Here is a 15170-nt window from a genome sequence, read left to right as displayed (position 1 = left end):
TTTGTATGACTTACAAGAGTTTTAACTGAATTAACATGGAAACTCTTAGATTGTTCCTCAGCTGACCTTCCTTGCACTAAATGTACCATTCTGAGCAAGACCTTTGATGTCGTTGGCAAAAAAATTGATCAAGTTCCAAAACACAATTTTAATTTATTTCACTGTTATGCAGTCTTAGGTGTCATGGATTCAGTCATACACAGGCTGATAAGAACAAATGTTTTGGTACAGAACAAGAAAACCTAAGCATGAGGAGGAATGAGATCAGCAGTATCATCTCTCTGCATGTATGGAATATAAACAGCTATATTTGAGTGAGTTGTTCAGACTACCCTTCTACTCAGCAGAGATAGGGCATCTGCCTATCTCAGACATCTGTTCTAGGATGAGATGGGCTGTAGATTTCTGCACTGGGTTACATGAATCCCACAAAAGCTGATAACGTGATTCCTTTTTGTTCTAATTTTCTGTTTTGTGTGAATACCCTGATACTCACACTATGTGTGGGAGGCAGAAAATCATTTTGGATTCAGCAATACTGAAGTGTTGCATTCCCAGCCTTTTATTATCGAGCACAACCATTAATGCTCTGAATGCTTCTCTATCTTTATTGACAATCTGTGGTATACTACCACTAACAAAGACAAAAATAAATAGTATAATATGCACAGTATCATCTGTACTAACTAATAATTAATTTACAGCTTATTCTTCCAAGTTGCTGAGGGCTCTTGCTCCTATTCAGGGAGTGTGCGTAGTACTAGATTTGTAAGTCCCGGTTAAACCACTAAGATAACACATGTATTTGGATCTTTCTGAGTAACTGCCAATAGTAAGAGCTATTAAGTAATTACAACTTCAGTGCCAATTTTTCATTATAAATTCTGGCTAGCTACACTTACTTTTAACATTTCAGCACTAACATTTTTAATTTCAAATATGTTTATATTGATTTACATATATGCACACATTTATATATGTGATACACATTTGCAGATTTGTTGTGCTCAGTTTCAGTATATGATTTCTTGGTCATTTAAATACACATTTAATAAAAGATAATATTTTCTCTTCATGCTCATTTATTAATAAACATGTAACAAAACAGAGGATTATCCCTGAGGTGGCCTAAATTCCATTAAGATAGCACAACTAAATGTCTGACTACAAGAGAATAGAAAAAAATACTTGGCTCACCTGGACAAAATCTAATGCAATACATTTCCATTTCGCTGCTGAAACTTCAACCCTTACTTTGTACTTTGCTGGTCTTCATGGGGAACTTCAACCACCCCAGTATCTACTGCAGGGACAATACAATGGGGTATACGATCTGCTTGGAAGAGTCCCATGGGATAAAGCCCTGGAGGGAAGAGGGGTCCAAGAAAGCCTATCACCTCCTCCAAGCTCGAGAGTGGTTCATCTCAAAGAGCAAGAAGTCAGGCAAAAATGCCAGGAGGCCTGCATGGATGACAGAGGAGCTCCTGGCCAAGCGCAAACACAAAAAAGGAAACATACAGAGGGTGGAAGCAACGACAGGTAACCTGGGAGAAAATACAGAGACATCATGTGAGCATGCAGTGATAAGGTTAGGAAAGCCAAAGCCCAAATGCAGTTGAATCTGACAAGAAATGTGAAAGACAACAAGAAGGGCTTCAACAAGGGAAGAGTAGGGAAAATGCGGGCCCATTGCTAAATGAGATGGGGACTTGATGACACTGGACATGGAAAGGTTTGAGGTACTGAATGCCACCTTTGCCTCAGTCTGTACTAGTAAGACTGTCCTTCAGAAATCCAATGACCTGGAGACCAGAGGGAAAGTCTGGAGCAAGGAAGACATACCCTTGGTGGAAGAGGTTCAGGTCAGGAAATACTTAGGCAAACTGGATATACATAAGTCCATGGGCCCTGATGGGATGCACCCACAAATGCTGCGTGAGCTGGCAGATGTCATTACGAGGTCACTGTCAATAAACTTTAATTGTTCATGGTGATTAGGAGAAGTGCCCAAAGACTGGAGGAAAACAAATGTCACTCCTATCTTCAAGAAGGGTAAAAAGGAAGACCTGGAGAACTACAGGCAGGTCAGCCTCACTTCGATCCCTATGAAGGTGATGGAGCAGCTAATCCTGGAAACCGTGAATGACAAGAAAATCATCTGGAGTAGTCAGCATGGATTCAGCAACGGTTAGTCATACTTGACCAAAGTGATAAATTTCTACAATTACATGACTGGCTTGGTAGATGAGGGGAGAGCAGTGTATATTGTCCATCTTAACATTAGCAAGGCTTTTGGAACTATTTCAGACAATACCCTCATGAAAAAGCTGATGAATTATGGGCTGGATGAGCAAGACTGAGGTGAATTGAAAACTGGATGAACAACCAGGCCCAGAGGGAGATATCAGTGGCACAAAGTCAAGTTGGAGGCCAGTAACTAGCAGTGTATCCAAGGGGTCAATAGTGGGTCCAGTCCTGTTTAGCATCTTCATTAATGATCTGACTGATGGGGCAGAGAGTACCTTCAGCAAGTTTGCTGATGACACAAAACTGGGAGGAGCGGCTGATACATCAGAGGGTCATGCTGCCATCCAGAAGGACCTCAGCCAGCTGGAGAAATGGGCTGACATGAACCTCATGAAGTTCAACAAGGGGAAGTGCCAAATCCTGCACCTGGGGAGGAATAACTCCAAGCACCAGCACATGCTGGGGGCTGACCAGCTGGAAAGCAGCTTTGCACAGAAGAAGCTGGGGGTCCTGGTGAACATCAGGTTGAACGTGAACCAGCAAGGTGCCCTTGTGACAAAGAAGGCAAATGGCTGGGCTGCATTAGGAGTGTTTTGCCAGCAGGCCAGGGGGAGTGATGCTTCCCCTCTACTCAGCACTGGTACTGAGGCCACACCTGGAGTACTGTGTCCAGGTCTGGGCTCCCCGGTACAAAAGAGGCATAGAACTAGAATGTAAAGCATTTGAAAAATGCTGATAGACATCAGATTGATCAATCACCTAGACAGAGGAGACAGCTATGAGTTCTCTGTGTAAAATTTTTCTTCTGAAATAAAAAACCTGATTCTAATGATATATCAAAGAGTACCCAGGGATTAATTTATTAGCAGGAGAGAAACCAAGTGGGTTTCTCCACTTGGAGAGAGTCCAGTGAAAGAGCCACTAAGATGACTAAGGGACTGGAGCATCTCTCCTATGAGGAAAGGCTGAGGGAGCTGAGACTGTTCAGCCTGGAAAAGAGAAGGCTCAGGGAAGGATCTCATCAATATATAAAAATATGTGAAGGGAGGGTGCAAAGAAGATGGAGCTGGGCTCTTTTCAGTGATGCACAGTGACAGGACCAGATGCAATGGGCAAACTGAAATAGAGGAGGTGCTGTCTGAACATCAGGAAATACTTCTTCACTGTGAGGTGACTGAACACTGGCACAGATTGGCCATGGAGGTTGTGAAGTCTCCATCCGTAGAGATATTCAAAAGCCATCTGGACGTGGTCCTGGGAAACTGGCTCTAGGTGTTCCTGCTTGAGCAGGGGGGTTGAACAAGATGACCTCCAGAGGTCACTTCCAACCTCAACCATTCCGTGACTCTGTGAACACGAGGCCTTGCTTATATAAATGATATATTGCTGGAAAATACTCTTTTTTTTTACTTTTATTGCCTAATAAGGTATTATATAATAGCATTCCCATAGAACCAAATTCAAAGAAAAAATAAATTTTACAATATTACTCATTTAGTGTAACTCATTATCACATGTACTGAATATATTGAATTCTGATTTTTCAGAGAGTATAAACCACAAACAATTAATAAAAGGTGTTTAAACTTATAAAAATGTTATCACTACCCTAGCAATTCCATTTTCATATAGTCTCTGACGGTTTATGATCCTGGGATGTTTTCCAGCACAGAACAGATTTGAAGTTTAGTCATAACTGCACGTTATGAATCAGTGAAGAATATCTCAGTGTAATACTAAAAACACTCATTTCTTTTTGTGTGTATTTGTTATGTCATTTATCTGTAATTCAACTTTTTTACATATCCAGATGTACTTCATTTTTCTTCATAAATAGTAAATTCACTTTCAGATGAAATATCAAAGGCAATACTAAATAAACTAAAGAGTAACACAGAAGTTATTGTTGCTCAGGACTCTGTACATCTTTGGGGAACTATCACACTTTGTGTACTAGGTTTCATAGATTTGCAAATAAGCCATGAGTTCCCAGTCACCCACTTGGTTTCTCTCCTGTAATAAATGAATCCCTGGGTACTCTTTGATATAACATTAGAATCAGTTTTTATTTCAGAAGCAAAATTTTACATAGACAACTCATAGTTGTCTCCTCTGTCTAGATGATTGATCGATCTGATGTCTATCAGCATTTCTCAAATGCTTTACATTCTATTAGCTACAGATCCCTTAGGCACTGTAACGGGATTTGTCAACATGATCTGATTTAGTAAAAAACAAGTTCATAAAAAATCCAAGGCTTGGGTATTTGCACAGTAAAAAGAAATACTTTGTGACATCATGTACCACAGTCTTCACTTTTGAACTGTAAACTGTAGTTGTGATGGAAACTTTAATATGGAGACATTTTGTAGATGTCTGGAGTACTCTCCACTGCCTACAAGAGAATTTGGCCTATGTCAAACTTGGAATTGTGCAGTGTGATCTTTAAAAATTGAGTATATAAATTTTTCAACAAAATTATCCCATCCTTTTGATCATGTGATGACCCACTATATTGCCCTCTCCTGGCTCAGTTCTTCAAACAAAACATAATTCTGTTCACCTTCAAAGTCATTCCCAGTCCATCCCTTCTTCCATATCTTTGTGTTAACTCTATCTCAAAACATCAGTGTTCAGCATCAAATGATTCCAGCTTTCATGATGACTGGTATTTCTAAACAAATACCACTGTGCTTCATTTCTGGTTTAAAAGAGGCTATTCTTGGAAGTATTTGAAAAAAGGCTGTCTTTATCCAAACACATCCTTCATTAAAACTCGTTTGTTTAGATGCCTACAAAAATGTGAAGACAGCTGCTAAGAACTCTACATAGACAGGCAATATTGCCTCATTGGTTTCTCCTGAGGGTTTGTATCTATATGATATTGATGGTATAGTTAAGATTTGGAAATTTTTTTTAATTCTGGATATATACTTATCTCACATAGCAAGATACTGATCCATCATTGCTTTACCCATGCGTAAGTAGCAAATAACAGTATGAAGGCTCATCACCAATGTAGGCCTTCCAGTCGCTTTTTGAGTTTGACATTAATATATTCTATATATGATGCTCTCCAGTATTCTTGCTTTTTGTCCAAAAAAGGAAAATGGCATGTGGGCATTTTTAATATCATTCTATTACTTTAAATTTCTGTGCTTTGTTTTCATCTTTTTTATTCCACAAATACACCAGACAAGTCCACTTAACATTTGGAGTCTGTCTGAGGAAGTATTTAAGTGTTTGTACTTTCAGTAAGGTATTTATTGGTTTTAAATTGTTTGGATGTTTTTTAAATAGTTTCACGCTTCTGTGATAGATGTGAACAGTACATCCTTGATGCCATTAAGAAAAACAAATCTTGAAGGAAAATACATGAAGTTGTGTGAAAACCAATCCTTTTTGATACAAGTAACTTTAGGAATACTTAACCCCTTGTACAAGTAAAGCTAGAACAGCTGATGGACACCCTAATACATAATGAAGATTGACCCTGTTAACAGGGAGCAGCAAGAGCAAGGCTGCTTCATGAGATGAGCCATGAACCAGGATCCAAGGGTAATCAAGTGCAGGCAGTGCCATCACTAAGCAAGGTACAGTCCTGCAGCACCTAAACATGGTGGGCAGAGCCAGGGGCTGGTAACAGGGTCCCTCACAAGCCCCAGGCATCACAAGCAATGGACGAGGTCCAGGGTCCATCCATGGAAGCAAGTTAGAAGCAGCAGGAGACAGGACCAGAGACAAAGCTACAATGTATCTACAAGGGGTCCATCCAAAGAGAAAAATTACCTACAGTGTAGACTGAAGTCCATTCTTGAAACAGGACCGGAGGCAGGACTGGAAACAGGCACATCTACAGAATCGCTCAGGCCAGATCTGGGTGCGTAAGCTGAGTAGAGCTGATCTGAAACGGAGCTCATTGGACAATGGGCAGGGTGTGTGGGAAGGTCGCCGGTGGGGCTGCTCAGGGCAATTAGGGCCTATTAGTGTTCTCAAGGCCCTGATATCTGCTTATTTTAGTAGGGTCACCTGAAATTATGAAATAATTATTTCTGCTGCACACAGGAAGGCAATTGGGTTCAGTTGGTTTGAACACACACCCTTTCTGCATTTGAAATACCTGCTTCCACTTCCACTCATACAGTTCCTATTTTAATAGGGCAAGGCCATCCTGTAAGCACAGCTCACGCCTGCTCCCACATCTCCAGCACCAAACAGGGCTGGGCTGGGTGTGTGGCTCAGGGCATTGGGCAGTGCAGCCTCCGTGGGGGCTCTCCCTGGCTTTTTCCGCTAGGGGAGACTGATTATCCTTGGCACCCTGTGCCAATGCAGCCTGTCTGTCAGATGTACAGTGTAATCCCACAGAGAGAGATGAGCTGGGTTCTTGGCAGTTTACAGTTGAAGAGCTACAGACTTTCTCTGAGTTAAAATTCTTTCAGAGAAGCTAAGCCAGGGAAGAGGTTTAAGACAATATCATATAAATCTATTTCAATCTGGAATAAGTGTTCACAGAAGGGTTTACACTGTATGAAGTAAATAAATACAAAATAAAATTGTTTTAGATTTTTAGCTAATGCAATTTCTTACACAGAAACAACCTTGAATAAAAGAATAAAATGACCAAGTGTGTAGAACAACAAGGTTGAGAAAGGGAAATGTCAGTTAAGTTCGCTAAGGCCATACCTGGACTGTCTGTTTTGCTTTTTCATAACTGCATTTTCTGCAAAGTAAGCAGAAATGTTACTCAGGCTGATACCTCTTTTATCTAACACAATAACTTATGTTGCTTAGAAAACAACAAAATTACACCATTTGTTCTCAGGTACATGACTTGAATGCTTTATATTTATATACATTTTGCAGAATGGTGGACAGTAAGGCAGGAGTGTTGTGAAGACAAACTTCAGATATATTGTTATTGTTTTGGAGAGCAGTTGAATTTTAAAAAACCCTCTTGATTTTTTCAGCAGTACTTCATTAAGATTACATTAAGTAGAATTTTAAATCCTTTGCTTTTCATCTGATCTGGGAATAGAAAGATTCAGCTTATGTCTTGAAGTAATATTTCCTCAAGTAAGGAGGTTTAGTTAAAAAAAATATTCTTAGACATTCTTTTATTAATTGTGGTCATTCTGTCTGCCTTTGCATTGTCAGACTTTATATTCCATTATGCCTATAAAACTAAAGTTGCTGTAAACAGTATGTAAATGAAACTTTCTATTTTGATATTTTTGCATGTGTTTTGTAATTCAGACAGACGTTCATAGTAGTGGTGGCAATTAATAAGAGATACTTACATATAATGTGTATTAAATTGAGAAAATAAGCTCTCAAATCAATTCCAGTTTTCCAGTTTTATTCTAATATCTGAATATTATATTTGAGAATGATATGAAGTTAAACTTGTTCTGACAACAAAACAAAATTCAGTTTTTTGGATATTCTGCAAAATCTAAAAATAGTTCAATTAGTTCAGATAAAGTGTGAAGTTAAGCTCTTTAAGTTAAGCAGAAATAAAACATGCAAAGTTTGAACCACTGAAAGGTGCAAACTTTCAATCTAGTGATCTTACAGAGTTGCTCTTACTTTTGATGTGAAGGGAAATTCAACGAGGCTTCATCCATTATATTTATGAAAAGGAATATTTCTTTGTTGTCTTTATCTCCGGTTATATTTACCTGAGAACTTCAGAACGTCTCCATTTGCTAAAATAGCATGATTTTTTTAAAAAGAGTAAGTTACATCAGTAACACTGATGGAAGACTAAATATCTTTGCCAATTTTTTAGCATGCACCTACTCAGGTCCTTAGACTCTTCTCAAGACATTTGTGCTTCTGCAGAATAATCTGTCTCTCGTGTATCATCAATGTGTCCATAGAAAATGTTGCTGTTAAACATCAGGCCATGCAATTTGCAAGAGTGACAGAGTTTCCTAAGCAGCTGTAATTATTTGTTATATATTTTAAGAACACTGCAATTTTATACAGGATAAAATACACTATGGAGTTAATAGAAGTAGAATCGGCTCATGATCAGTTTTTACATTCTCTTTGTACTTCAGAATTCAGTGACATGATCCCTGTAAATTGTTTAGGAATTCAGACCTTAAGCTATGATTTATTAAATAACTAATTAAATATTATGTTTTACTAATATTTAATACTAAAATTATGTTTGGATGTGTTGTATTAACGATAACCTTAAAAGTGTAAACCCAGAAAATATTTATATTAACATACTTTGATGTTGAAAGTAATTTGTAGCCGATTAGTGATTTTTATCTGATGTTCAAAAAAGGTTCTCATCATCCATTTCAAATGCATAGTTGAGATTAGCTGCATACTGAAAAAAAAAGGCTTGTCTGTACGTGTCCAGCTTTTTTCATGTCTCGAATACTCAGAAAATATGGTCTCACAGTAGCTTCATAGATTCTTTGATTCTCCCTGAAACATTTAAAAAATACTGTCCGTATATTGCCTTTGTACTCTGAGGACACGAATTCTTAAATTTCCCTAGCAACTGTTTGCGAATTTTTGGGACATGCTTTTTGTCAGGTGCAACTACTTGTTTAATGGCACTCCATGTTATGACACATAACCAGAACAGCTAGTTATTGTCTACAGTACACAAAAAGCAATTACCTTTGTTTTCACTACATGTGCATTTGATTGCCAGAAACTGCATTAAAACATGAAGGCTTTTCCAAGTTTTAATATGATTCATAGGAAAAAATGTTATTCTCCTGGCCTTTTCTGAGATGTACAGAATTACCAAAACTGCACTGTTAACTTTTAGATGAAAAATAATATCAGTTTTTCATATCTGTAAATAATATATTTTTCAGTGGCTAGATAGCAAAATTAGAATGAAACAGAAGTGATCTTGAAGGAATGGTAACAGAGATGCATAGAAACTAAAGCCTTAGCTGTGTATGTCAACAATACTGCAAATTTGTCAGGAAAAAAAAAGTTAACTATCTGTATTTAATGTATTAATAGCATTTTCAACTGAAATATTTCAGAAAGTTTGATATCTTTCTAAAACATTCTGCAAGTACTGTTAGCTAGCACAACTTGTAAATCAGTCAGTGGTTTTTGCAAATATTTTCATCGCTTATGAGGAAGGTATTCTCAGTGCTTAATAACTCAGATGAGACTGAGTGGCAGGTAATTGTTTCTTTGTCAACTGAAGTAATTTAGCTGTAATAACAGCCTCCAGTATAAAATCAGCACCTTTTTTATCAGAGCAGGGATTTTTTTTCCCATTTCCTTGTTCTCCTAAATGAAAAATGGAATTCAGACACATCTAGCATGGCCATAGGTAAATAAAAGCAAAATACCTGAAATCAGATAGTTTTCTGTTAAACAAGTATAGCATGTATATCCCTACTTTACAGCATTAGTTTGGACATTTGGGATTAATTTTCTAAATTGGAACTAAATCTTTTAATCTATGAAGTGCTGCAATGTAGATTAATACATTAAGAAAAACTGTATTCATTGAAGTCTTAAAATAATGGGGGTTAGTGGCATGATATCAGAAAAATGAAATTCAGTTTTTGATGCCACTGGTGAGAATTTCTTAGCTATACATTATAGCAGATTTTTTTTTCCAAATGAAGATGTAAAATAAATTAATCTTTTTCTGCATCCTTTCTCATATTGACAGAATCATTATGCTTCCTGTCAGACTTGGAATGTGAGAATGGCTTTGACTCCTTTCTCACCTTTTCTACACACAATCAGATTTTGTCACTACTCCTCAACACAGCTAAAACCCCAATGTTCATCTCATGTCCCAGATTCCTCTAGCCGTCATTATTTCATTATCCTTTCAGGACTCCCTAGGTGGTGTATCATTTCATATAGTTCAGTCAAAACATGGCCACAGAATTAACCTTTTGATCAGGGGTCATTTTGCTTTTGAATTCCTCAAAGGTTTCACCTTGCCCAGTACATGCTATTTTTTGTTCCTTTTTGGAAATACTCCTCAGTTGACAGCTGCCCTCTATGTCTTTGTTCTTTTCTCTTATTTCTTACAATCCCATCAGGATATCCAGCCTGAATGACCAATTTATGGTATTGTTTTAAAACTGTTGCAACTGTCTCTGCTTATTGTCCATTTCATCCCCTAAGGACCTTTTTCCTGAGACTGAATACAGGATATCCTACATTGTATTAGATACCGACACTTAGGGAACTGAATTTCACCCTAAATGCTCAGTTTTAAAGTACAGATCTGTCGTCAGAAGCCTACATGTAGCTGACTCATTTTCCTGCTGAATGCCACACCCAATTTCCTACCCCAAAAAGAAAAGAAAATCAAAGGAGGTGGATAAGAACAGTTCACAGGGAATTGCAGTTATTGCTGTTACAGCCATGTCTTAAAGTGATGGCACTATCCCGTTCAGTAAGATACCTCTGCTGCCGTATATTCAAGAGGGAAACAGAGGGATCTTCACAAAAAGGCAGTAAGAATTTCACAAATCTTGGATATCATGAGTAAATGAAGATGATCTCATTCCATTATTTCCCTTAGAGTTGCATTTGCTTTCTTTTAACCTTTTATCTATTAGGAGTACACAACAACTCAAGGGAGGTAAAAGAATCTGTTTCAAGGAGTTTTTCTTGCACATGCTGCAGCTTACCCATGGCTTGTGGCCAGATGATTTACTTCTAGAGGAAACTCTGTTTGTGCTACTCTCCACTTGTCTATGCAGAAGAAGAGAACAGATGCCGATGCACTTCCATTTATCTTCCTCAAAAGATACCTACCATAATCAGGGACTTAACTGTGGAAATGGATCTGAACTAGAAAACATAAGGAAAGCAAAATATGAGAATTAGATCAGAAAGGTTGCACATAGTGCTGTTACCTTATCAGCACTTCAAAGAAAATTTTAAAAATTAAAAGAACCTAGAAAAGGATTTATATTTTGGCCAGTCCTGACTGACTGTATTCCTCGCTAGTGCCACAGCACACTCAGACACAAGCAGCACTCAACAGCTGCTACTAGCAGATAGCTTTTTAGTTTACTGAGTTACCTGAACTCACCCTGGTCTCTGCTTGTGCCTCCCCCTTTTCATCCAGATATGTTGAAGTTTTAAGGAAAATGCAGAGCATGTTTAGAGGCAGGAAAAAGCCCTAATAGGAGCCACTCTGTCGTAAGTCTACATGTGGAAGAGAACCTTGTCACGAATGAGTGGTTTAGAGGCTGCTTAAAGAATCACTGTCAAAGGTATTAGCAGAAAGTGATTTTAATAGGAATTTATAAAAGTACCACTTAACAGAGTTCAATGGCAAGGTTCACTCTATCACTTACTACACAGATGAAGCATACAAAGGAAAAGAGCATGTGAAGCTGAAAAGTCCTTGACTATGTAAACATTACTTAGCAACAACTAAAACATCAGTGTGTTATCAACATTATTCTCATACTAAATCTAAAAAACACAGCACTATACCATCTACTAGGAAGAAAATTAACTCTATCCAAGCCAAAACCAGGACATCATGTTGGAATTGAGTTGGGATGATTTATGCAGTGGCTGAGGATGAAAAGGTTAAGGGAGACCCTCCCATTGAGTCACGAGGTTCAGAGTAGACCCAGCTGGATCCAATCTTAGTCTCAGTCTTGGTCAATGGTTTATGTCTAAAGGATTATATATGTTTAGCAGTAGTCTAAGGTTCATTCCCAATCTTAAGATAGATCATAAGATTCTAGCAGAATATATTTGCTAGCAGGTACCTCCATCAATTCACACACACACATACATAGACACAAAAAATAGATAAATATACAAAGATATACCTGTAAAAAATTCCCCTCTAGTTCAGTGAAATACTCACATCAAATGTCTCAGCGTTTCTCAACAGGCGAAGGATTGAGCCTCAAGGAGTGTTTCAGCCGAGGAGTGTTGCAGCCCAGGTCCCGTGCCACTCGGCGACATTCCTCCAAATATTGCAAACTCAAGAGTTCGCTAACTCTGAGAAGCATCCCACTCAGAGGGAGAGTACAGCGCAGCCCGCTGTGGTCCAGGAGAGCTCAAAGGGCCTCACTTAGGACCGCTGTTTATAGGGTCGCAAGGTGATTGACTTTAGTCATCTGTCAAAACTCTCAATGTTTCAGTAACAATGGTATCATTCCACTTGAGCTAGGACTCAGATAAGGGTATCAGGGGACGACAATTATCCCCGCTCTCATCCTCCACTTGGGCCAGGCAGTCGAAGTTTCTGGTACGATCAGTACATTCCCCAACCTCAGCTATGCAAGAGTTCCTGATACGGTAAAGGGAAGTTTCGCTGCCTGACCCATTACACCAAGGCCAAGGTTTAACAGGAGTTTCTGAGACCGTGGAGCGGCGTAGGAAGTGTGGGAGGGGGAATGCACCACCACAGACCTTGGTGTTACTATGGGCTTCTCCAATGAAGGCTTTTTATATCTAGTAGATTCACTAAATACAGGTTTTGAGAGCTGACTGTCTTGGTTCCTATGATTGTATGAGAGGGCATGTATGTGTGCTCTAGATAAGAGACCAAGTATTTTCCACAATGCAAAGAATTCAGAGGAATTTCAGCATTCCTTTTGGTTTTATCTTCTTCTGTGAGGTTCACAGAAAGCCCAGCATGCTTTGTACACTGCTGGCCTGTGATAAGTACTGAATATATGATTTGCCTCTGTATTCCTGTGGCTAGAAATAGCTTTTCCTGTTACAAATCAAAGCAACCCTTGTTGTAGATTACAAATCCACATTTGACTATACTTCCTACCTTTGTTTTTAAGTATGGCATTCCCTCTCATCTGTATTTTGCCTCATTAAATATTCTTCAGTGACTTGATAGTCCTCCTCCTTTGTGTTACATGGAGAAAGAGAAATATCCAGTATCATAGTACCGACAACTTTCTGTAGAACATAAGCTGAACTCTACTGCTACACATAATTCTCTGTAAATTAGTGTTGGCCTGATTTTTATATGCAATGATACTTCGCCATTCTTTTTCAAAGGAGACAGTGACTGAAAAGAAAGAAAATGATTGCACAACTGAACAAAAATTGCCTGAATATAGTAATTTTGTATAATGGAAAAAACCTCCAGGATTATGCAAACCCTCAGTGGGAAAGCTTTCTATTTTCCTGATTGTCATGTTTCCAACATTGCGTGTCAAAATGGACTGTCTTGTAACCAATGAAGCAGAAAAATTCATGACACACAGGATGTCTATCAGTATCCCTGTGTACTCAGTAAGTGCACCTTGGCCAGTGGGGTCAGTATTTAGACTGTGACAATCCTGTAGTCCTTTTTGATTACAAATATGTCTCTATGATTTGAACAGATCAGCACATTTGTCTTTTTTTTTTTTTAATCTAAAATTTCAGGAGAAACATGTTCTGCTCGCATGAATGAGTGTCTAGACCGACCCTGTTGGAATGGAGGAACCTGTGAAGAGGACATAAATGGCTTCAAATGCAATTGCCCCTTTGGTAAGCATTTATAGATTTCATACTAAAATTGCTAGCTTGGCATAGTGTGCGAGTTCTTCTATGTTACTCAGATGCTATAAAGTCTTGTGAAAGCATTTTGCTTACATTTTGAAAGATACAGAGCTAGTTATTTAGACTAATAACAAGGAAAATTTTCTCAATGAGCGTCCATGACAAATTGTCTGTGACTAATTTTTATAAATAATAGATTACTTATATTAAAATGTACTTGAATACTGGAACATACTGGTAAAGAAATATTGCAGAACTGGGGATTTCCAATTATTTAGCGTCTATTTGTAAAGACACCTTATAGCAACCCATTCCTTCAAAAATATAGGTTTTAGGCAGCAAAACATGTTGAAATTGAACAAACACCCCAAATCCCAGTCTTTAAAATCCTGTTCTGTTGGCCATATTACTCACACCTAGAAGAGTTGAAGACTGCTCTAAAATATGTATGACCTCAATCTGATTGCCTGAGCATGTGCACTTTGTGCCATCTGAAGTGCCCTTAAGTATCCAAGATATTGTATGAGGTTGGAAGATATGGTACAGGATATAAGGGACATCTAAGATGCATCAGGTCAAGTGGCAACTGAACTAAGTTCACACTGTAAAAAGACCCAGCAAAATAAAAGAAGAAAGAAATATAATGTTGAAGATTTTGCTTTGCTAATTATATATACACTGTATAATTTGGGATTTTGCATGTTACTGTATGTTGACTAAGAAAACATAGAAAAGGTTGGGTTAGAAATTCCTGACCTTAGACATCCTTTGACCAGGATTAGCAGGCTTTCTCCATTTTCTATAATCATTGTAGCCAAAGGAGGCTGGGGTAGAGATTTAGCAACTGGTAAGTTCATTCATAAATATAGATAAGAAATTACTGATAAATTCTAAAAAGGTTTTTGTTTTTGACATGTGCATTTATAAGTTCATTGTTACTATGGAAAATAAGGTCAGAAAAACTAATTTTATACAGTCATGGTCTAAGAAGGCTTACAGTACCGGGGTGTTTAGAAGAGAAACTGATAGTGATCAGTAAAACCTGGAAATGTCAGAGTACTGAAACACAAGTCTCTAACCATCCCTTTTAAGCAAAGCAACTGATTTTGAGAGGACTTTAATGTACTTAATATCAAGAGACCCTTAAATACTTTAAGGGTGGTATCCTACTGAGCTGGGAACTGAAGACAATACTGAGTTATATCTTCAAAGGTAAGATGATGCTTTCATGTTTGTTGCTTCATTGGGACAAATGTAGGCATGTGTTCAAATGCTTTACTGAATACGGGCTGTAGCTAAACATTAATACAAACATTACCTCCTTTGTTCTTCTGAGATGGAGATTCTCAGACTCAGTGCACTGCTTTGCTATCGCATGTTTAACTCCCATTGGTGTTTGCTAACACTCTTATATATAGTGGATTTTA

General features: G+C 38.1%; 1 protein-coding gene across 1 annotated transcript in view; it reads left to right on the top strand.

Moving 5' to 3' along the window:
- The window catches only part of EYS (eyes shut homolog), a 958850-nt gene that overhangs the window by 148975 nt on the left and 794705 nt on the right, over nt 1-15170 (top strand). Inside the window, exon 11 of the mRNA XM_075145270.1 lies at nt 13627-13731. Within this exon, the coding sequence (XP_075001371.1) occupies nt 13627-13731 (105 nt within the window). The remainder of the gene's footprint in view (nt 1-13626; nt 13732-15170) is intronic.

Source organism: Calonectris borealis, chromosome 3 (genome assembly GCF_964195595.1).
Source record: "Calonectris borealis chromosome 3, bCalBor7.hap1.2, whole genome shotgun sequence".
Lineage (NCBI taxonomy): Eukaryota > Metazoa > Chordata > Aves > Procellariiformes > Procellariidae > Calonectris > Calonectris borealis.
This window is presented reverse-complemented; position numbering and strand designations above follow the sequence as displayed.